We start from the raw sequence: 23,666 nt of genomic DNA, 5'->3' as shown, positions 1-23,666 counted from the left end.
ATGTAAAGAAAAAAAAAAAATCTATTTTGTGAAATGACAGTTCACAGTAACTAATCTTTTATTTGTTATTTCTGTCTTTTCAACAGGACTGTAATTGTCAAGTTAACGGCTAAACCCAACCTTTCCCACTCACACATTTAATTGTAACGAGGGCAAAGGAATGTATCCCTTTTCATCCTTTAGAGGAGGGTACGTACAAACGATTTAACTAATTTTAGGCAAATTTGATCTCTACCGTTTCAGAATAACTTACTTAAAGTTAAGTTTTCCAGAGGACGAAGGCTGTGAATTAGACGGGAGGACGGGAACGTGAACGAGAACCAAAAACCATTGAACGATCGCTTTCCCGTCTTAATCCGAGGACTAAGAGAGAGCCGACGGCACAGAGTGTTTATCGGTGAATGAACGGTAGTGGTTCTGCTCGGTTAAGACATCTTACGTATGTGCAAAAAAGGATGCATGGATGGAAGTGGAGCTCAAATGCACGTGATTGTACATTTTGAGTGAAGGCACTGATTGATCCTAAACACTTTCGCCAGATTCCTTCTGGGAATGCTAAGCCTTGCTGCTGTACATTCTGGAGATCTGCTCCTGGAAGGCCCTGCGGATGTCCGCACGGCGGCTCTTCAGCGTGGGGGTGAGGAGGCCGTTGGCGACGCTGAATATCTCCGGGTGCAAGTAAAGGTCTTTCACCTGAGAAGAGAGAGAGAGAGAGAGAGAGAGAGAGAGAGAGAGAGAGAGAGAGAGAGAGAGAAGGAAGGGGTTGGGGTAAGAATGTGCAGCTTGTGAGTCCAGATTGAGAGGAAAGCCAGGCGGGGAGTCCTCACCTGCTCAAACGACTTGAGACCGGCTTCCTTCCCCACAGCCGCCATGTCTTCCAACACTGCCTTCTTCACGTCCTGTGGAAACGACCACTCCCATTTTCAGGATAAATTCCGACTCAACTCTTACCCAATAATAACAACAATAATAACAACATACAGGATTCTGGCAGAGCTCCTCGTAGGATCCCACAAACCCCCGCTCCTTCATCCAGTCAGCAAACACCTCCGGGTCGGGCACCACGATGCCTATCAGGTGGGACTGAGGGGTGGAGTCGGGTATTTACTGTCAGCCAACTGATTAGAAACCCACGAATGGATCACGGAGTATATCACGTCCTCATCCGTACCTGTAAACTGTCCCCGTGCACAAACACCTGCAGGACTGGGACGCAGCGCGTGTAGACGTTTTCGATCTTCTCAGGCGCGATGTACTCCCCCTGGGACAGCTTGAAGATGTGCTTTTTCCTGTCGATGATGCGCAGCGTCCCGTTCTGCCAGCAGAGGGAGACACAAAAACCACTCGGATCGCCGTTCTGTTTGAGATTGCAAGTGGGCTATGTAGATATCATAGCGGGTCTGCCCCCCGGGTCTTACTGGGAGCCACTGGCCCACGTCCCCGCTGTGCAGCCAGCCATCGGCGTCCAGGGCCTCGGCCGTCCTGTCCGGGTCCTTCAGGTACCCCCGGAACACACTGGGGCCACGGATGCAGATCTGACGATGCGAGGGAAGAGAAGAAGCCGGCCGGCGTTTGGTACGCGAGCAGATGGTCTGGCGCGCCGCACGACATGCTAATTATTTTCCTCATCTCGCGAAGGTCTCACCTCTCCTTCTCCATTCTCGGCCAAGTAGCTCATCTCGGGGATGTCAACCAGCTTCACCATCGCGCAGGGCAGCGGAGCGCCAACGTGACCTGTCCCACACATATAGAAAAACATTACCTGAGCTGCTGTGGGGACTCAACCCCAATGGTCGAAAAATAAGGCGTAGGTTAAAAAAAGAGAATTCCCCAAAGTTTTTCCCTTCGCCAGCGTACCTGCGGTCCAGTCCCCCGGCATGGAGAAGGTGCAGCCCGCCGTGCACTCCGTCTGGCCGTAACCCTCAAAGATCAGGCAGCCCAGCGTGGCTCTGAGGAAGGACAGCACCGTGGGGGAGATGGGCGCCGACGCTGTCAGGATGAACCTCAAGTTGCCCCCTAAACTGGCCTGAAAACGAGAGGTTCTGCTGAAATCTCGTCTCCAACCGTACCAACGGTATCCATCCGGTTTTAGGGTGGGGTGGAGGGCGGGGACAGACCTGGATCCTGTTGAACACCAGCTTGTCCCAGAGGCTGTTGTTCCGCACGACCCCGCTGCTGAGCTCTGCCTGCTTCCTCCGCACAGCGTAGTGGAGCAAAGCCCGGCGCAGCGGGGACGTCACCGAACTCAAAATCTAGATCCGGGTCGGTAAGAGAAACAGAAGTCAGACCCCCCCCCCCGTTAAAACAAAGACTCATCACACATATGGGCTGAAGTGTGTCGCTCGTCGTGACCTTGTCGTAGATGCGGTTCAGCAGACGCGGCACGACGGGGAAGAAGGTCGGTTTGAGGGTTTTGATGTCGTCCATGAGGAGGGCGATGTCGCCTTGGTAGAACCCCACTCGGGCCCCGTGACAGAACATGGACACCTAAGGCACACAAGGAAGGATTTTAACGTGCAGCACGCACAGCACGCACAATAACTTGAAGAAGAGGCGTTAATTCTACCTGAATCATCCTCTCAAACATATGAGCAAGCGGCAGGTACGAGATCGACACGTCTTCCTTTTGGATGACAAATGAACCCTGAGAGAGAGAGAGCGAGAGAGAGAGAGAGAAAAAAGAAAGTAAACTCCAGGGAGAGGTTTAGTGTACGGTGCAGGCAATGTAGCTTAAAAAAAAAAATACATCAGTTAATAGATGCTGAAATCTTTACACAGGGGCAATTAGCTTAAGTACCTCTTGGTAACAAGGGCAATCAAACATCCAATTAATCATCCCATTAGACACAGCGGGGAGAGAGACAGTGTGAGAGAGAGAGAGGTTGAGGGGGAGACGAGCGGCAAAGGAGCAGAAACGACAGGAGCCGCGAAGCTGTTCTCAATTTGCGGCGGGGGAGGAGGCGGCGGATGTGTGTACAGACCTCCAGGATCTTAATAACAGAGGAAGTGTTGGAGGCGATGTTGCCGTGGGTGATCATGGCTCCCTTAGGTTTTCCTGGGTAAACAAACAAGAGATTATTGCGGCGCCCCGTGCTGCCACCGCCGCCCGTGTGATGGCGGCTCGCGGTCGTTAAGTGGGCGCAGACGGACGACTTGGAGAGCGACATTCGGGAGAAGATGGGGGTGTTTAGGAATGTCCCCCCCCCCCCCCCCCTCCCCTTCTCTCCGGTACCTGTGGTTCCACTGGTGAAGCAGACCACGGCCAGATCCTGGGGCTGGGGCGGCTGTTGCAGACACAGAGAGAGAGAGCGGTGACTCGAAGGCTTCCTCCATCGCTAATTTAATTGAAACACCTAACTACAGGTTTCTTACTACGTAATTTGGGGAAAGAGCGATAAAATAAATAAAAAGGCGTCTCCCAGAATTACACATCAATCGGACCTGCAGCAACACGATGGCGGCGATGAAAGCCGAAACACTCACCACGGGATCTCTCAGGTTCTGCCTTCCCAGCTCCTGAGAAGCGTTACATAAAGATTAATGTTCAATGTTCACCTTCAAAAAGGCTTCACAGAGTCCAAACGGGAGAAAATTTCGTAACCCGTCAAGTCAACCCCCCGCCCCCCGCACCCGCTCACCATAAGCTGCATCAGTTTTAAAATCTCCACGCCACATTTCTGCCCCCGCTCCGTCAGGGCCGGGGTGAAGTCGGCAAAGAGCACCAGGCAGGACAGGGCGGGCGTCACGCCTTCCTCCTTGTTCTCCAGCAGAGCCCGGGCCTTCTCCTCGCCGTCGCAGATCACCAGCGAGATTTCCGCTGTTTCAGTGCGCGACGACAAATATGTTTATAATCTTACACCAGTGAAGGCCAGGACTTATCATAACGTCACTTTTTTACACCCTCACCCAGGTTGAGTATGTGGACCATGGCCTCCAGTCCCAGTGTGTCATACAGAGGCACCACAGCCATGGAGTATGTGTAGCAGGCCAGTTCTGAAATGATCCACTACAGCCACCAGAGGGCGACAAAGCAGCAGAATTGTCGGCGTTATTACGGGGAGTCAGAATGTAGTAATAACCCTAACCTTGACCTTTTGTTGATTTCCACACGACAGCATGTTTTGTGATGAAAGAAAAGTACACTGTCCATTTCAAAATGCTCTACCATGGGGTTGAAGCTAAACTGGTGTGGAAACTGGTCCATTAATAAAAGAAACATGCTAGAACTTGAGAGGCATTCTTGCGGGGGGGGGGGGGGGGGGAGAACAATCCTCTGCTACAAAGGAAAGTCTGTGTGTACCTCTGGTCTGTTCTGTGCAAATATCCCCACAAACTGCTGTGGGTTGGGCTGGCAGCCCTTGGCGAGCAGCCCCGAGCCCAGCAGCCGAGCCTGCTCCTCCACCTGAAATGGCAGAAAAGAGTCAGAAGAAAACCCGGAAGAAAGAACAACAAGAACAAAAGGAATGACGCAGGAGCACCGTGACAAAAAGAGAGGAACTCATTCAGCCGGACCTCGTCATAGGCGATCCACTCGTAGGGCTGGCCGGGCTTCCTGAAGCCCAGACACGGGCCGCTCCCTGGGGGCGGAGAAAAAATATAAATATAGAAATTAATATGCACAGTATATAAATATATGTATGTATGTATAGTGATCCACAGGGGAATAACTATTGACTTCCCCTGTGGGTCAACATACATAATGTCAGCCACGACATTTAAACCACTTTCATGTGAAGTGAATAACCCTGATCATCTCGCCCCAATGGCTCCTGTCAAGGGGTAGGATATATTCTTCAGTTCTTATAGGTGATGTGTTGGAAGCAGGAAAAATGGGCAAATGTAAGGCTCTGACCGACTTTGACAAGGGTCAAAAACGGACGGGTAGACGACTGGGGCAGAGCATCTCCGAAACGGCAGGTCTTGTGGGGTGTTCCCCGTATGCAATGGTCATGGGCGCCCAATCGCCATTGGCTCATTGATGCACGGGGGGAGCAAAGTCTAGCCCAGCTGCGTAGCCACAGACTTATCAGAGTGCCCTTGCTGACCCCTGTACACTGCTGAAAGCGCCTGCAACGGGCACATGACCGTCAGAAATGGACAATGGAAGAAGGTGGCCTGGTTTTTAAATAAGAAAAATGTACTTATAAATAACAAATATTGTATAAAAACATAAAACATAATAAAAGAGAATGTGTAGATCATTTTTGCCTTCTCGCAGATGATACCCTACGTGACGCTATCTCCTGCGAGCTGCTTCTCCGTCAACCACACCAACAGCAGATTCTCCATCTTTTCATGGACAGCGCCCGCAGCTTAGACATTATTTTAACGCCCTTGGCTGGCGTGATACCCTTTATCGCCTCCTTCTGCTTCAGTATGGTACATATCGTAGAAGTACTACGCTCGTACTGCCTCGCCAATTCCATCAGACACACACCTCGCCCATGTTTTTCTATGATTTTGCGCTTTAAGTCAATGGACATCATCTGCTTCTTCTTCTCAGCACTTACTTTTTCGGACCCATGGTTTGAAAAAAAAAAGAATTGGCAAAATACCTGCACAAAAAGCACAAATCGCGAGCACAAAACACAAAAGAGATGCTTCCACCCTCAGGTAACTACGTGAAATGAAGGAGTGAGACGTGGCATATGGCCGCATTCCCTCGCCACACCAACCAGCGACTGTGTACCTGAAGCTCGCTCCTCGCAACTCAAATTTTTGCTCGCAAATCAATACAAAACAAAACGACAGAACGAAGGCTCCTAACTCGGAAAACTCGTATGTTAGTGCGCTCGTAACTCAAGGTACCACTGTAGTATGCAATTGAGGAAATACATTAGACAGATTTTATTGAATATATACATACAGTACATGTATGCAAGCTTGCACAATTTCCCATTTTTGGAAATTGTTGACACTGAGGTTTATTGTCAATTTTTAGGTTCATAGCATATTCCCATTCTTTCTAATTTTTGGGGGATTTATTGCACATTGCCAATTTTTTTTTCTTAGGACTTTATTATTATAGCCTATTGCTTTGAGGTGATCACCGTAATTTCCCTCCGGGGTATGAATAAAGTATCTGTGCGATATTGCCAAAATCCCGATATAGGTCATTTCATATCTCGATAATGATATACATTGCAATATAGCACATTTTCTGCATATTTAATTAAGTGTTTTTTATTAAAAAAGAAAAACACAGGTTAAAGCCTCTTTGCGACGCGGCTCGTCTTGGCTCTCAAATTCACAGGAGAGGTAAAACAAGCCACAAATACAGTATATGAAAATCTGACTTATTTGCAAAATTAAAGAGATTTGGTTGCGCAATCAAACATATATACATAGATGCCGCATTGACTGCTTCGGCCCGTCGCTGCGATACGTCAACGTCACTATAGCAATATAAGCACTATAACATTTACATTTCTCAACCGATTTCGATGAGTCGTTGGAGTGGAGTAGATGGCTCCACCATCCACCATTTCCGCTAATGGTTGCCCATTGGTTGCCGCGCTGCCGTAAATCGATCATTTTCCCGGGGATTCGTACCCGGCGGCATGGAGAATTGCATAGTGAAAGCGAGGCTTATAGGGAACCAATATAAATGCAGATGGTGTCGTTATTCCACAGCCAGCCTATACTGTGTAATCAACATTACCTTAATAATGATAAGTAAAAGCAAAAAAGTTTTCTATTCCTCCATCAATTCACTGAAACCTTGAACTAAAACGTGATCGGCAAACAAAACCAGCTTGGGTTCGAATCAGTTGTCACCCTCACCTTACGCTGTCGCGATGTAGCAGAACCAAAAACAATAGCCATTTCTATATCGTCTTACCATATATATCGTCGTATCGCAGAGCCCTACATCCACCCATCTAAATATGAAGTAAAATGTATTTCTACAGATGCACAGGGGATGAAGATGTACATAGGTGCAGTATGAATGAAGAACAAATACTGTATACAGCATGCACAAATACGCAGTGTATATATTGAGTGTCAGTGGATCGTCTCACCTGAGATCCTCAGGCCTCTTTGGAACATGTCGTAGGCCGTCCTGGTGTCCTCGTAGTAGAACTCCAGCAGAGTGTCATCCTCCAGGAGGGCTGAGCGCCTACAGCTGAGCACCTCCTGCAAAAACCCAAACTTTTCATACCTGCTCATGTTTGGAACGCATTGGAACAGTACCCACGGCGACAACCCGCACGCTCACCTGTACGGCCACGGATTGGGCCTGCAGGTCGCAGGGCGGACGCATGGGTCTGGGGCGGGTCACCAGCCAGTAGGCGGTGAGCGAGGCCAGGGCTCCAATGCCGATCAGCGAGGACGGGGAGAGAGAGAGGGAGGACAGGGAGAAGGAGGAGAGGGGGAAGGAGGGGAGGAGGCTCCACAGGTCGTCGGACTCGGACACTTTAACTCTGCCGGCGGACTGGATGGACCGTAGCCACTCGTGGAAATGCATCGCTGGGGGACAAAGAGAGACAGGACGGGGGAGAGAGAGGGGGAAGAGAGAACTCTTGAGCGTGCTTAGAAAGAGGAAGGGAACAAACGGATGAACGAACGAATGAGGAAAGAGGTGAATGAATGCTGTGGGTGAGGAGGAGGGGAGGGGGCCGATGAAACACTAAGCAATGACATTGTACTTCCACAGACGGTGGAAAGAAGGTTTGGGGGGTGGGGGGGGGGAACAAAGGTTCCCTTGTGCTGTCAAGAAAATCTGCTGTATCTGTCGTTTCACAAACCAATATCCACTAAAGCGACGCAGTGAACTGAGGTTCCAGCAAAACAAAGGAGGAGGAGGCTTCATACTGATTATTTGCAGAGGAGTCATCTGCAAACAATCACTGGTGACAGTGAAAAATATGACGTGGCATTAACTCACGTCAGTAGAACTGAATACTAAAAAGGCCGGCCTCCCTGCTCCCTGCTCTGCAAGGAGGATGACAACAGCTAGCTTTGTAAAAAATTTAATAGAACAACCAATTTGTGGTTGTACTAATACTCACCTTTTTATATGAATATACATTTTTTATATTAATATTTTTTATATATTATAGATTATTATATTTTATTAGATAGATTTATTTATATTTCAAATGAATAGGGAGACCTCCACAAGGCGCTGGTTGATGCCTGTTGACGAGTTAATTTACTTAATAATAAAGCTGGAACAACATTTTAAGAGAAGACAAAAAACCTGTTTTTCCATTTACATTACATGTCTTTTTTTTTACAGTTTTAGGACATAAGAATAATCTTCCAAGAGCCCAATAATTTTTCCAATGGAAAAAGGAAATCTGGGGGGAAAAAAAAAAGCCTTTCTAAAAAAACATTTTCTACACATTAATACCTTAAAGTGGTCAAAATGGTTCGTTCTTAAATTGGCAAACTTTGTGACGCCAAACACACAGACTGTAGCTGCTAAAAATGCAAAAGTCCAACTCGTATAACCAACTAGCACCATTAATCTGTATAAACTTTCTGCTTGGAATAGGAAGTTGTTAACTGGCGCCGTGGGGCGTCTTCCCGTGCTTGTTCTGGCGAGCCGCGCTGGGACACGGGCTTGGCAGTGTCCGTGGACAGAGAAAAAAAAAAAAGCCCGGGGCTCCATGGAGAAGGTAAAACAGAGGGAGAGGGGGTTGCCACCAGGAAGTAATCCTGATTGGTTTACAGGGAACAGGCACCAGGGTTACTCTCAGTCACGGTGGCGTACCCCACCAGCACCACTTTGTCTCCTCACTGAGAAGGGTGGGTGCTGTACAGTAGTGGGAGGCTGGGCGGGGAGATGAGGTGAGGGGGAGGGGCCGATGGCACGGCTCGGACCCCGATACGACCAACCCCCCCCACTCCCTCACCCCACCCCCCTCCATCCTAATTGGTAAGAACCACAGCGGAATGCGGAACAGAGGACAATGTGTCGAGACGTCCCCCCCCCCCCCATTGAACACTGAAAAATAAAACTATAATTATTACATCTACAGGGATGGTATTCATCTCATTTAATAAATCTCCCCCTCCTCTACCCCTCTCCTCCCTTCCCTAGCCCTCCCCGGGAAACACTCAACCTCTCACCTACTTTCTCTCCACCCGACCCCCATTCCAAACAGGAGCCGGGAATAAAGGGGTGATGTCAGTCCCTTCTCTGCCTCTTTAACCACCCTGCTCCTGCTCCGCCGCTTCCCCTTTGCCACATCCACCTCCCACGGGCCGCTTCCCCTCACGTGAGCCACGGCTGGCGGGTTGCCAGTTTTGCACCTGCTGAAATGACATCACAGGTGATGATCATGATGGTGATGGCCACGGCGGCCCTTTGCTTTAGATGAATAAACGGACGACGGGGCTTTTCAGATGAACTGAGAATCCGAATTTCCCCCTCCACCGCGTCCTATTTTGTCTCCTCCATCAACCCCGATACCATTATCCTCCCCTCCTCCCGGTCATAATGGCCACTGTCAGGGCCCATTGTACCCGCCGTCTCTTGCTCCCCCCACAAGAGATGAGACAAAGCCAGGGCCGCTAGAACATTTGGAAATAAATTGACCAAAGCAAAATTAAACGAAAACAAAAAACGAAACTTCTTCACCTCCATAAACCAGTGGAGTGGGACACAAAACACAACACAGCCTGGATGCTGCAGTGATTCGGTCCAGACCCGTCCAAGAGAGAGATATGGGGGGACTAAAATTAGGAAGAAAAAAAAAAAAAAAAAAACAGATCAAAAGGCCTTGTTTAGCCTTGAAAGTGAGGCCGACATGAAAAGGACCCCATAAAAAAAAAAAAAAAACATTTAAAACCCTGAGAATGTGCTTTCTGGGAGAAGCGGCCGCCAGTTAAGACGCCCTGGAGCAGTTTGCATGTCGGTGCAGATATTCCGCCCCCGCTGACAGGTGGAGACAACATGAGACTCCTGTCGAATTTCAGCGCAACTTTTAAGACGCCGTTTGGCCAGGACTTGCAGAATGACACATGCAGTCATGAAAACAAATGAAAAAAAATAAAAATAAAATAAAAACTAACAGCGTCCCTTTGGGGGCAACTTTGGTGGAATATGTGCCCCTGACCCAGAAACTTTAAGAGGCGAGGGGAGCGGGGGGTGGGGGCCCAGAGCCACGGCAACGAACTGTGCACACTTTAGTTTCCATGTGCCCAGAGGAGCTGAATGGCAGGAGGAGCTGATGGAGACACGTGAGGCCTCGGAGGGATGGAGGGATGGAGGGAGAGAGAGAGAGAATCAAATGCCGTAGTGTTTTCCGGGCAAACAACACACACCGGAAGAGCCGGCGAAGCCAGCGGGGGGTTGTACGGATGAAACCGAGGCGTTGCGGAATTTAAAGAACCAAGAGAATCAAAAAAACAGAAAAGGGAGTGGCGTCGTGCGTGACGGCACCTTTTCCAAAGCACCCCCCAGTTACGGTTCAAACAACGGGAGCTCGACGCTGGATCGGGGTTCGGTGCGGATCAAGCGACCGCGCTGCACACATCCATGCCCTCTCCCCTTCCCCCGCTCCGGGATGGAGCTTCTGGAAATGAGCATTCCACCGTGTGATCGTGTTGCGGGCGTCGCTCTTGGGCAGTGGGGGGAACGACCCCGGAAAACAAGTCCACCGCCACGCACATTGTGGTCATCACCCAAGATGATGTGACTCGACTCAATTCCAGAAAACCTACAGTGCAGCCCTGGCAGGCTGCAGCCCGCGGCCCCCACGCTGCAATTATAGCTGTCGTGGTTGGTGGAGAGAACAGCCTTGCAGGGAGGGAGGTGGCAAGACCATGCAGTGCAGAGAGCGTTCGTGTGTGCGTGCGTGCGGTTTGATAAAAATAAAAATAAATGTAAAAAAAAAAAAAAAAAAAAAAGCACGGAGAGAAACTTCTTATAAACTTCGACAACCAATGCAACTTTCCGTATCACGCAGGGCTGCATGGGGGAGGCGGAGGGTCTGATCTGCCACGCAAGACGCAGCCGCACAAAAAAAACCACACAAACTTTGGGAGTGGAAAACAATGTCAACTTACCGATATTAAAAAAAAAAAAAAGGGTGAATGCAGTTCAGTGGAGGTGCTGGTTGTTAAACGCCATTGGGTATTATCCTGCACACCATGCGTCTGCGGCTCCGCTCCGCACAGCCCGTCTGCCTGCCTGCCTGTCTCACTGTCTCTGACGTCACTCCCTAACTTTCACAGGGGGAGGGGCTCACTCGAAGCAGCCCCCAAACCTTTTCACACAAGGGCCCCTTGCAGGAATACCAAACCTTTTCACACATGGGCCCCTTGCAGGAATATAAACTCTATGTTGTATAACTTGTTTGTATTTGTATGAACATGCATCATAAACAGCAAGTGGAAAATATCACAACAAACACAACTACTCACAAACATTAGTTTGGTAAAGAAAATTGAGTCGAATTATATTATACTAGCTCTACTTAACTACATACTATTGAGGTATTTACATATGAACATTGTAAATAGTTATATATGAAAACGTAAAACAATAATCCGCGGTGTTATAAATCAAGGATCCTCAACCTGCGGGCGTGGAGGGGCCACTTCCCCCAGAGGTCGTCGAAGGAGTTGCAGAATAAAAAAATTAAAAAAACATATACAGTGGTACCTCGACTTACGACTGCATCTGCTTACGACTAATCCAAGATACGAGTAGCGATAGTCGGGAAAATTTGTATCGACTGGGACCGACTGCTCCAAGGTACGAGCGTGGAAATTGGCAGTTGGCGCGTCGGCGGCCAGTCAGCAGTCAGTCAGCGGGCGACCTACATCGGTGTGCGCACGTAGTTCGTGGCTTATCCATATTTTTTTTTCATATTTACTGTGTTTGTGCTGTGTATTTTGTTTGTTTTCACCCTTCATGATGAGTCCTAAGAAGTAGGATGATGGGAAAAAGAAAAAGGCACTTATTCCCATTGAAACTAAGAAGGAAATCATAGAAAAATATGAGCGTGGTGTATACAGGAAAAATTGCTTCGACATAAGACTGTTTTAACATACGACCGTTCTTATAGAACGAATTACAGTCGTAAGTCGAGGTACCTCTATATCATGATATAAAGAAAAAAATATAATATATGCAATTCCTTCAACATATAATTCTTCTTATATGTATATACTGTAAATAAATATATGAATATATTATTTGACATGAAAAACACCCTTCCCAGAGTCCACAGAGGAAAGCAAAGGCGATGAATTTAACCTATATGTCATTTGTTTATTGAAAGGACACAGTAAAATCACAGTTATCTCTTTAAAGCCCTAAGTTGCAGAGATTTAAAAGTGTTACAGCTTTGCACAACACAAAAATATGCTGCCGTGGCCATCAAGCCGTGTCATGTATACAACAAAAATGTGTCACTTTCCTTGGCCGGGACGATATTGAACATGATGTAATATTGTTTTTTTTTCAGGTTATTCTGTAGTTAATTTGCAGTCCATATGCCGACAACAGCGAGTGATGGATCAAAACTCCTCGTCCCAGTTTGTGGGATGCTCCGGTGATCCCAGCAGCTGTTCATTGTAATAGCCAGTGGTGCTGCTCTCCACGGGAGGAATGAACTGAAAATAAATAAGCACAATTCATGTGTGTGTAGTATATATTATGCAGGCATTTCAACAGGAAACGTAGCATCAATTATAGTAACTAAATATCAAAATGGAACCTTTGAACTTCATACCTTCGGAATGACAGGTGGGCTCAGCAAGCCTTTGCAAAGCCCTTCCCAGTTGAATCCTTCAAACCATCTGAGTGGAAGGAGACCATCACACCATGAGAATAAAAGAGGCCCAAGCACAACGCTGCCTGTGTTTCCCCCCAAATAACAATCGTTCATCTCACTTGTGCTTCTGGATGTCCTTGGCCCCATTTCTCTGGCTCCCCAGTCTTTCCGAGGGGTTGTTCCTTAGCGACGGGGAGGAAAATATATATTATCCCACCAGTAGACTGAGGATTGGGCACTCTCTATAATTTAGGTGAATTGTTACAAGAACAGATTTGATCAGATTAACTATAGATTTTTATTTAGACTTTTTTTTGGGTCATTGTTCATTTTGTTTTTATGATTCATAGTGAAGTTTAAGGATATTCTCGAGTAGATACCTGCATAATCGCTTTATAAGACTCGAGGCAGTTTTACTGATGGTTTTAGGGAAGTTGACCTGGCATATGCCACGGATGGTGGCGTCAAACGTCTTCACGGGGTCTGGGCCACTAAATGGGAGACTGAAACAAACAAACAAAAAAATGATTCTGATGATATACACAGTATATGGAACAGAGTGACAATATTGAGAAGACGAGAGAGAAAATCTTACCTGCCACTCAAAAGTTCAAACACAAGGACGCCCAGTGACCAGAGGTCTGCAGACAGACTGTAGCCTCTGCTCAGGAGGATTTCGGGGGCGATGTAGCCTGGTGTGCCGCAGAACGTCCAGGTTTTCTGACCTTGCTCGACCTTCTTTGTACATCCAGAACCGATCTGGAACACATTGAATTGTACTATTATTTAAAGAAATGCACAATCCGGGACTTTGCACTGTACATCATGCTCAAAGGTCAAATCTAGTACCAATTTGGCGTAGCCATGAGTGTCCATAACCACATTTTCAGGCTTGAGGTCTCTGTAGACGATGTTGTGACAGTGGAGGAAGTGCAGAGCTTCCACAACACACGCAGTGTAGAACCGGGCGGAGCCGTCGTCGAAGGAACCTCTGAAAGTGAAATAAGATAGATCGATAGATAGATAGATAGATAGATAGATAGATAGATAGAGATTAACCAAAAAATAAACAAAAAAGAAAGAAAATGTACCTAAAAAAAAAATGACGAGAAAAATAATCCTAAAACAAACAATAAACAAAAACTATTTGGCAATATACAATACATCTAAAAATATAAAATAAAAATAAACATTAAAAATGTACAAAAAAACATAAAAATAAACAACAAACAATATCAACTTTAGCAATATACAATTATTATAAATCATTGTAAACTGATTATCGTACGCCCACTGAATATCGTAGCAAGCGAGTGTCACTAGTCCAATAACCCCTAAATCTGGACAAACCATGAATTTGATGAATTATTAGAGAAATAACAAATAGTTTGTTTGGAGAGAAGAGGGGATATTATTTTTCTCTATTTCTTTTTAAGGCCAATTTTTAAATATATATATATATATATATTCTGTAAGCAAGGGGATTCAAATGCAATAACTGATAAGAGTAAATAAAAATTAAAAAGATTCTCCCACTTCCCACCAGCACAGCCATCGGGTCCCACATACAAGACACCTGAAGCATTAATAAAAGAGAAAAATAACATTTAAAATAATTATAATGAAAAAAAAGAAAAAGAAAAAAAGGAGAGAAAAAAAAATGTATTTCAAGGGTTTTGTCCATGCATTTCTACCTGTCTAGGAGCAGGCTCCAGAGATTGCCTCCGACACAAGCCTCTGTCAGCATGTAGAGACACACGGCGTCTTTAAAGGTTTGATGGAGCCTGGACGTCAACACGGATTAAGGCAACAGTTTAAAAAATATACATAAACATACAAATGCGCCACGTGATTACAATCGCTGTCGTAGTTTTGATTACCTGACGATGAACGGACAACGAGCCTCCATCAGGATCCGTCTCTCTCTGAGCACGTGTTCCTGGCGGCGGCTGTCGAGAACCAGCCTCTTCCTGAGCACCCTCATGGCGAGGGGAGACGTGACGCCGCTCCTCACCTGGACCTGGAAGAGAAGGGACATTATAGAAACATTGGATCCTAAAGGAGACGCAGAACCCGTGTCACCGCGCATAAGCTGCCGTCCGCTCACCAGGTCTACGTGACCCGTCTCCCCCGCGGCCAGATTACAAATCACCTGGAAATCGCTCAGGGTTGTTCCTGCGAGGAGAGCGGCGTCCTTCTCTAATCTGCAAAGAGGGGAAAAGAAAGGAGAGGGAGAGGGCAGGTCGCCTGGGGCTTGGGTGTTACCGAGTGAGGATAAGGAGAAGAAAAGCCATACTCCGTTCGGAAGTGGTTGCTTTTCTGCACGCTGCTGCTGTCGTCCATCAACCCAGCGACAACATATTTGAAAACCCTAGAAAGAAAAGAAAAACGATAATAAAAAACTTCTGGTGCCAGATCTCAGAAAGAATTTGCACTTACATTCAAATACTATTAGATGTGTGTATTTAACATAAACCCCTGGATTTTCCAAATTATTTTATTTTTTCTTCTTCTAATGAGTGGCATTTTTTTCAGACAGACAGACAGACAGACAGACAGACAGACAGACAGACAGACAGACAGACAAACAGACAGACAGATAGATAGATAGATAGATAGATAGATAGATAGATAGATAGATAGATAATAAAGAAATAAGAATGAGAAATATCACAAAGAAAACTGTGCTTAACTGTACACAAAGGAAATATGGCAATATACACGAATGAACAAATATATCCTAAAAAATAAAAGAAAAATATTAAAAAATAAAAAAACAATGACCCCAAAAATAAATAGAAACATTTAAAATAAGCTATAAATAAGCTAATGAAATAAACCTGACAGTGAACCAGAAATATAACTCTAAAGACACAAAAAAATGCTAATGTAAAATAAATATATAAATAATGTCAAAATAAATCTGACAAAAAAATAAAAAGAATCCTAAAAATGTAAACAGTAAACTTACTCTCTGTCGATGACCAAACATGTGACATCACTGGCCGCCATCATGTTCACAGTCCGCACGTCCTCTCTGAACAGAGACACAACAGAGTAAGTCCGTGAAGGGAGTTCCATTTGGGTCTACATTTAAGTTTTAAGTCGATAAAACGCAGTAATCTGCCAACATTTTTGCCAAGCCAAAAACTATTAATTTAAAGTTCATTATTAACATACTACAAGATAAAGGTTATTTAAAGTGATTAATAATTATTTTTTTAAATAACTTTTCAAAAGACTATATTGTTTATTTTCATGTGCGTACATAGACATGGAGGTTGCATCACAAATATTATAGAATAAAATATGTATCCTCACAATCTAGTTATTTTAAGAAGTAAATGTGTTTCCCTATCCACACAGTACATATTAATACAATATAAACACAGATGTTCTATTAGAATATGATCATTTATTTGTGTCAATTAAAAAGCTGGTATATTACATTTTTTATTACTGATAATTTGATCCTTTAATGTCTGATGGAGTCTGTCAAGCATAACCAACTCACCCCGTCACTGATAACAGATAGAGAAAAACGTTTTTTAAATGCATTCTTTATAATTAAAAAAAAAGTTAATTATTTATTCATGTTATTTAGTGCTAATTATTAGTTAATGGATTTAAAATTAATGACATTTTTTGTGTGTGTCAACTATTTAGGATGACAACCCACCGGTCACAAGTAATGCATGGGTAATGGAGAGCCTCAGGCTTTTGTGCCTGAGGTGGGAGAATGTGTTTTCTGGGAAGTTTAACATGTGTATATTAAACAATGAAATGTCAAAAAATGTATTCCTTGTTATACAAAATTCTGAAAATAGAAAGGCCAAATGGCACCCATCTCATGGAACGACTCAGTAGGTGACAGTAAGGGAAGTGTTTTTTTTATCTGAGCAAACAGTATAGATGATCCCCCTAGTACAAGAAGTTATTGGAATTGATATTAGTATCATTAGTAGAATTATTCGCTTAACTACACTTTGAATTTAGTCACAGGAGAATTCACTGTTCCCTTGATTATTAACAATTATCAGGAAATAAAGAAACGGTATCACGGAGAATAGCAAACGCAGAGTTGCACACTATTGGAACATATGCCTGACGTCTTGCAGTCCTGGTGGAGTTGAGATTTCTGCTTTTCGAACCTCCTCGGTGGTATTTCAATTATACAGCACGAGCGCCGCGTGAAAGTGAATTAGTGTGTGGTACCCCCACAGGGCCTTTTCCCCAAACCACCGGCCACTGGAGAGCTGGCCGAGGAGGAGCGGCTCTTCGCAGCCACACTTGCTCTCCATCACTTTCACCTAAAGAGAGAAATGGGGGGAAGGAAGGTAAAAAGAAATCAATATGAGCACCAGGACATAAAAAAAAAGGTTTTAAAAAGTAGCATGTGTCCCGTCCACTTTCTGAAGCTTGTTTCTTTTCATTTTTTCCCCTTAGAAATGAAAGCTGTACCTGGCCTTTACTTATGATGTAGAAGGTGTCTCCGGTGGCCCCTTGTCTGATGATGTAATCACCTTCAGAGTAGTGGGTCTGTGAAGATACACAGCAAAAGGATAAATTAAACAGGGAGCGACCCCCCAACCCCTAAAAAATAGAAGGCTATAACAAATTACATTTAAAGCCGGCTAGCCCAGAATCCTCGAGGATTAATCATCATCAGAGCACGTATTCTCGTAATTGATTGTACACAAACAGCGCTGTGCGTAAACAGTCGTGTTTGGATTTGGACATGTATAAGCCAGACTTTGGATTTTGTGCCTTCGTGGTGCATCAGATATATTGGAGACCGGAATCGATACCTCCTCCATGAGATCAGACATGTGCATGAGTACATCTCTTGGCAGCGGCTGCAGGAAGGGAACGCTGCACAAAAAGGAGACATTCCAGGTTATCCTGCCCACACACACGCGCACACTTTCACATTGTTTATGTATGGGGTCCTAAAGGGGCTATTTGAGTTCAAAATACATATAATTCCATAAAAAAAATTGTTTGATCATTTCAATGGATTATAAAAATAAATCCATTAAAATTGAAAAAATATATAATAAAAATGATATTATTATTTTATTATATAATTTAAAAAAAAATCACATATATAATTATATTAAAAAAATAAAATTTCCTTTCCCTACAATCCCTTGATCTTATCATTTTAAATGTAAATGAATGGATATTATTCTCCCATTTATCATTTACTGGCTATTTGTAATTTTCAATGGCTCATTTTTCTTGTTTTCTCGGTTCTGGCACGAGCATTTATCACACGCACACGCACATTTATCTATTTCCCATTTTCCTCACAGCTTATATGACAATAAGAAGGTTGTGGAATAGAAGTGTTCTTAGATGTATGGGGAACACTCACTGGGCATAATGCAAATGGAAACTACACGGTAGATATATGATGAAATCATCAAATAGATCTTTTTTCATTGACTCGTGCCATTTTTAGGACCCGTAAATCAACAGGAGAAATACAGTCAAACAACGAATAGAAATTACACTTTGTGGGTTTTCGTGTACGCCTAGGAATATTTAAAGGTCCCGATCTTTATCCCAACGCTAGCATTTAGATAAAGATCTGGTATTCTGCTCTGGCATTCACCTGCTCAGCAGCTCCATGGAGCGAGTGAGGCTCCTGAGACCCGTCTGCATGAGCAGGGACTGGAAGCTCTGACGCTCAATAATCCACAATCTGCTGTCCGTTAGCGCTGAAGAAGGAGAGGGAGGCAAAAGAAACAGAGAATGGGGAAAGACCAAACGGATGACGCGATGGGAGGATGGGAAGAGGAAACACCTTCCAGTGTACTCTGTGAGGAGGTGCTGGGTGAGCTTCATCCGGGGCGGCGCCATTTCGCTGTTTGCCGAGGCATATTAAAACATGAAAAGAAGCTCAGCAATAATTAACAGCTTAATAGCAACAACAGCAAGAAGCTTTAATGTATTAATCACAGTTATAAAGAAAACTTGAGTAACTTTAATCACAAGATTGGGAAGCGTCTGCTTGTGTGTGTATGCCCCTACATGTGCAGTGAGTTACAGGAGTACACCTGGATTTGGCGTTAAAAAAAGGGCAGGGTGGAGGTGACGGTTGGAGACAACCGACAGTGGAAAAGTACTGAAAAATAGAGGCTTCGACCAAGCCCCAGGTAGCGCCTAGCAGGTATAGCCTAGGCTGATGGGGTAGTTTTTATTTAGGCCTGCTTATCTCTCTTCAAGCAATTTTGACCTTGCATTCTGTCTTTTACAGATTTCGTATATATAAAAAGAGATTTATTGATAGTGAATCTGTTGACATCCAAAGTTAATGTTAATAACACCTTTATTTCATATACGTGACTTATTTACTTTGTTTTAAACCCAGTTCCAAAAAAATAAAAATAAAAAAAAATAACTCGACTGACATCACCTCTAGTAGTACTGTCCAACTGAAACTTGTCGCATGAGTTGAACATTTTTAATGCACCCCATCGAATGGTCGCGGAAATTCCGCACCTGAGCACGCCACAGCTTTTCGGAGAGGAATCCGACTCTCCATAGGAATGGATGGAATTCCTGTTTGTTCTTGTCGTTTGCGGTATTCGGTGTGAAGTACATTACATTACATTACATTTCGTCATTTTCGGAACGGAACGGAATGCTAACCAGGAGACATTTGATATACAGTATATTCCATTTCTCTGTCATAACTTATTTTGATTGGAACATATTTAATTTCAGTACAAGATTTATCTGTCTATTATGTCTCTTCCCCATTATAGCACTGGAGTCATGGTGTCAGAAATTATTAATGATTCTGCAAATGGAAAAGTGTGTCCCTTGTACAGTCAGGCTGGTTTCACCAAAGCACAATAAGCTGGGATACTGATCGAAATCGTTTGATTTTATATTGTGCATGCCGTTGTTTCTTTCCCATGTTTTGGATTTCATACACTTAGTCTGAAAATAGGATATTTCGGTATTTTCTGCGGCGCGTCATAAACTTAAATCAAGACTTGTTTTGACCAGGAGCTTTATAACAGTCGGAATGAGGCGGACATCGGGAGGGAGAAGCTTACTGACGCTTTGAAATAGTGACAATAGCGGGGGGTGGGGGATAAAGGAACAGTGTCCGTGAAAAGAACCAAGAGAAGGCTTCAGCTAAAGGGACACGGAACAAAAGACAAAAGCGTGCGTGTGACTGTTGCTGCAATCAGAGCAAATACACCCCAGAAGAGTGAGTTAGAGGAGGCTGACTCAGAGGAAGGTACACTATGTACCTTAACAGAGGACGACTATTGAAAATATATGTATACAAATGTAAAAAAAAAATGGCAGAAGACGGAATAAGAAAGGCAGCCTGGCAAGGACGAGGCGGAGGAAAGGAATTTTTCAGTCTGAACTGATCCTGTCCATTTCCGCAGCCTATTTACTTGTGAAACCAGGTCAGATGCCAGTATCGGTGTCTGGGAGCCGAGTTTTCCCACAGGATCCTGAGATCTGATGCTGGAGGGAGATGATAGCACACTTTCTATGGTTTAAGGAATAGCCCCCTTACACTCCTGGAACGAATTATGGTCCGACCGTCAAAGCAGCTTTTTAAATTCCTAACGTCCTGCAAAATTGTTATTTGAAAAACATGTTAACGAAAATTCACTTTCCATCATCGATTTAGTCAACATTGTGTGGAGGAACCGGCAGTCGGCCGCTGCTCAATAAAAAATAATGTGTTTTGGAATTCCCCACATCTCAAGAGAAGCGCGTTTGAAGATGTGGGGGTATTTTTGATTTCAAATTCCACTGATGTCTTCGGTTACAACCCGGCCTCAAATCCGGTCTCAAACAAGAATGATCAAATGAGAAAGCGTAGGGGCAGCCTTGGTATTTCAGTGTGTCGTATTAACACAAGTGGCGCCGGCGACCAACATACCCGTTACGGTGTAGCTGTGGGTGCAGTCGTACAGCAGCGCCAACTCTCCAAACACGTCTCCCGGGTCAACCGTATACAGCTTCTGGCCGTCCTTTGTCACATCCAGTTTTCCATCTGTAAAAAACGGAAACGCTTAGTGTAGTAAACCTGTACATAATCATCATGTACATTTATTAATCGGCTCTTTGGAATACTCAATTCAGATTGGTCAGTAGCGGCAATCAGCTGTCAGTTATTTCTGAATAATGATCGCCGTTTGTAAATAATGGCCGTTGTCACAGGCAACCATTTAATGATATACAAGGGCATAGTAGTTATTAAATATATATATATTTTTTAATTATTATTATTATTATTGAGTCTTGATCTTACAGTCTTACATAACTTTCGTTCTTCAATTAACCAAGATTCTTTCAACACGATTTGGAGTTCCATGCCTCTCCAAGGGTTGGGAATGGGTTTTTTTTTTCACTTCTAGAAACCTTGTCACCCAGCAACATCCCTACGCTTCAGCTTGATTCACACCTAGTCCACCATCGCATCATTTAATAACTTCACGGATCCAATTTAAAAAAAACAACTTCCGGTCGCAGTGTCGTGTCGCTTTTCCGACTCTCCAAAGGAATGAGTGGACTTCGGTTTTGTTATTGTCGTTTGTCATATTCAGTGTGAATCAGGCTTGACTCCTCCCTCCATCTCTACTTTGTTGGCCCAGAAGTAATCAAATAAAATCAACGTCTCACCATCTAAGACGTAAGCCACAGCCCCCTTGGTCCCCTCCTGAATGACACGGCAGCCCTGCTTCACGGTGCTGGAGCACATGCTGTCCAGCGCCGCTCTGATCTGCCCGGCGTCCAAGTTCCTCAAGAGGTCGCTCTTCGAAAACGACTCCTCTATGAGCCTCAGCGAACTGGGGGAGTAAAAGCGGGACACATTCCATCAGGTGATGTACGCATGATGTTAAACGCCATTCGACGATGAAGAAGAAACATGAAAACAAAACGTATCTTTATTGATTTTGAGACATGCAGGAACCAAGTAATGAGCCTTGTGTTTTTTTTGGGGGGGTTTGTTTGTTTGTTTTTTTCCTTTCAGAAATGCATGTGTGAGCTGGAGCAGCTGAACACTGACTGGATGACTGTGCTCCTGTGCTCTTACTCTGGGCTTTTGCTGCAGCTTCTGTGCACTGCCGCCGTGGGACCCGGCGGGTGCACGGGGACCGGTTCCGAAATGATGGTTTTCCTTCGGGATTTCTGCCTCTCCTCTCCCTGCGAGGAGCACCCTGGCCACAACACGGGGAGGTTTATTCTTTAAGGTCAGGTGCACGGTTATATGACCACAGCAGATAAGAGGATGCAGTGGGAAAAATAACTGGCCGTGCCTGGGTCGGGCGAGGAGGCTCCCGGGAGCGGGGCCGTGGCTCGGTGGCGATCCAACTCCCCCTGAAGTCTCCAGATGAGCTCGTCCTTGGTGTCCAGCTCCAGCTCCAGCTCGTCGATGAGCGTGTCCCTCTGACGGAGCTCCTCGATCTTAAGCTGCAGGGCGAACTGGAGGTCTCGAAGTGTACCCATTATACCTGGAATGAAAGCACACGGGACGCAGGAAACCCATTGAAAGCAATCTCTTTCAAACACAAGCCGAGGACAACCTTGAGAAACCATTCATCTTCTGCCTCTACCAGTACAATCGTGACATTGGCTTATAGAAGAGTGCAATCAGGAATTCCTCACATTTCGTTCTGGCTATTGATAACTGTTGGAGAACATCGGTATCCCCAAAAATGTATTTAAACTCGAAACTAAAGGTGGCAAGACAGCCACCCCTGGCCAGCGTCTTCACACTGTTCTTCCTAGACGCTGCGATGCACTAAAAGTGGATAACACATCAGAAACACTGTATTCCTGCTCATGTGTGTGGAAAAAAATATATATGTAATGTGGAGGGGAAAAACGATTGTCGAAACGAAATTGTAAAGATCTCTGACATTTTTTTTTTTTAAATAGAAATAAAAAGTTTCTACAGAGGAACTCGCCAAAAAAAGAATGTAAAGGTGCAGCGCGGTGTTAATACAAACAGCCCTTACCTCCACACACTCACGGCGACAGTGTGACCGTCTCCTCACCTCTTTCGTGGGGGTTGCGGGGTCCCGAGCAGCTCCTCCGCCCCGACCTGCAGACGGAGCCGCCCGGTGCAGTCTCCGCGTCCGGATGAAGCGGAGGATGGAGCAGGTTCTCCTCCCGCACGCACTGGACTCGGCGGCGCCACGTGACCGGCACCGGAGCTTTGGAGGCATTACCGACCGTGCAAAATGAATGCCATGATTCCGTGTGGTTATGAAACGAGGAGAAAGGAAATAAGGATAAATAGACAAATGAATAAATGAGCATATCAATAAATAGATAGATAAATGAACAAATAAATAAATAGGTAAGCAAACAAACAAATTAATATATTAATAAAAAAAGGCAAGGAAATAAATAAATAAATGAACAAACGAACAAATAAATAAATAAATAGATAGATAGATAAAAATAAATACATAAATGAACAAACAAACAAACAAATAGATAAGTAAGTAAACAAACAAATCAATAAATAATAACCCTTATTTGTAGCACCTACATACATGCAACTCAAAGTTACATAGAGGAATACAATCAAATAATAATACTAATACCAATACTACTTCTACTAATACTAATAATACTACTAATACTAATAATAAAGGCAAACAATTAAACGGTTTTAATTTTTTATAAAAAAGTTAATAATTTACTCAATTTCCGTTTTGAGTCAACAATTTAGACCGTTACATGAAGGATCAATTTTCATATCACATCAGCACGCGTAATAAGCCCTTTGAATGATTCCTAATTGAATTATTTTATTTAAAAAAAAACACACTCGTCATTTTATAATTACATCAAATTATGGGGATCAAATCTCCCCATCTAATAAAAAAAAAAGCAACGTTTTTTTTTTTAATAAAATAAATCGGAAAATCAACAACA

At 44.4% G+C, this 23,666-nt stretch overlaps 2 protein-coding genes across 3 annotated transcripts; both read right to left on the bottom strand.

Moving 5' to 3' along the window:
- Window positions 1–554: 554 nt before the first annotated feature.
- acsl2 (acyl-CoA synthetase long chain family member 2) lies at window positions 555–11,147 on the bottom strand. 2 transcript variants are annotated; one of them, XM_080003964.1, is made up of 20 exons: window positions 11,020–11,147; window positions 7,220–7,470; window positions 7,023–7,137; window positions 4,513–4,577; window positions 4,301–4,402; window positions 3,907–4,006; window positions 3,639–3,817; window positions 3,484–3,516; window positions 3,233–3,284; window positions 2,982–3,055; window positions 2,567–2,644; window positions 2,353–2,487; window positions 2,118–2,252; window positions 1,858–2,026; window positions 1,646–1,734; window positions 1,419–1,535; window positions 1,172–1,315; window positions 982–1,083; window positions 828–899; window positions 555–693 (listed from the first exon to the last, which is right to left on the bottom strand). In XM_080003964.1, exons 2-20 carry the CDS (start codon window positions 7,466–7,468, stop codon window positions 556–558), a joined length of 2,148 nt encoding a protein of 715 aa, XP_079860090.1. In that variant the 5' UTR covers window positions 7,469–7,470; window positions 11,020–11,147; the 3' UTR covers window position 555. The 2 variants fall into 2 exon arrangements, with proteins under 2 accessions (XP_079860090.1, XP_079860091.1); XM_080003965.1 differs by having other exon boundaries at window positions 11,016–11,125.
- A 1,539-nt stretch (window positions 11,148–12,686) lies between these two features.
- prkg1l (protein kinase cGMP-dependent 1, like) lies at window positions 12,687–22,226 on the bottom strand (the record flags this gene model as incomplete). Its single annotated transcript, XM_080004271.1, has 17 exons — window positions 12,687–12,759; window positions 12,854–12,916; window positions 13,115–13,237; window positions 13,330–13,493; window positions 13,584–13,725; window positions 14,429–14,518; window positions 14,615–14,754; window positions 14,842–14,938; window positions 15,706–15,771; window positions 16,950–17,044; window positions 17,196–17,273; window positions 17,543–17,636; window positions 18,352–18,457; window positions 20,656–20,769; window positions 21,399–21,565; window positions 21,814–21,937; window positions 22,037–22,226. The coding sequence occupies 17 exons, from the start codon at window positions 22,224–22,226 to the stop codon at window positions 12,687–12,689; spliced, it is 1,926 nt and encodes a 641-aa protein (XP_079860397.1).
- Between the last annotated feature and the right edge of the window lie 1,440 nt (window positions 22,227–23,666).

The sequence above is a fragment of the Zeus faber genome (assembly GCF_960531495.2).
Source record: "Zeus faber genome assembly, chromosome: 7".
Taxonomy (NCBI): domain Eukaryota; kingdom Metazoa; phylum Chordata; class Actinopteri; order Zeiformes; family Zeidae; genus Zeus; species Zeus faber.
The sequence above is the reverse complement of the archived record's forward strand: the minus strand, read 5'-3'. Positions and strand labels throughout refer to the sequence as shown.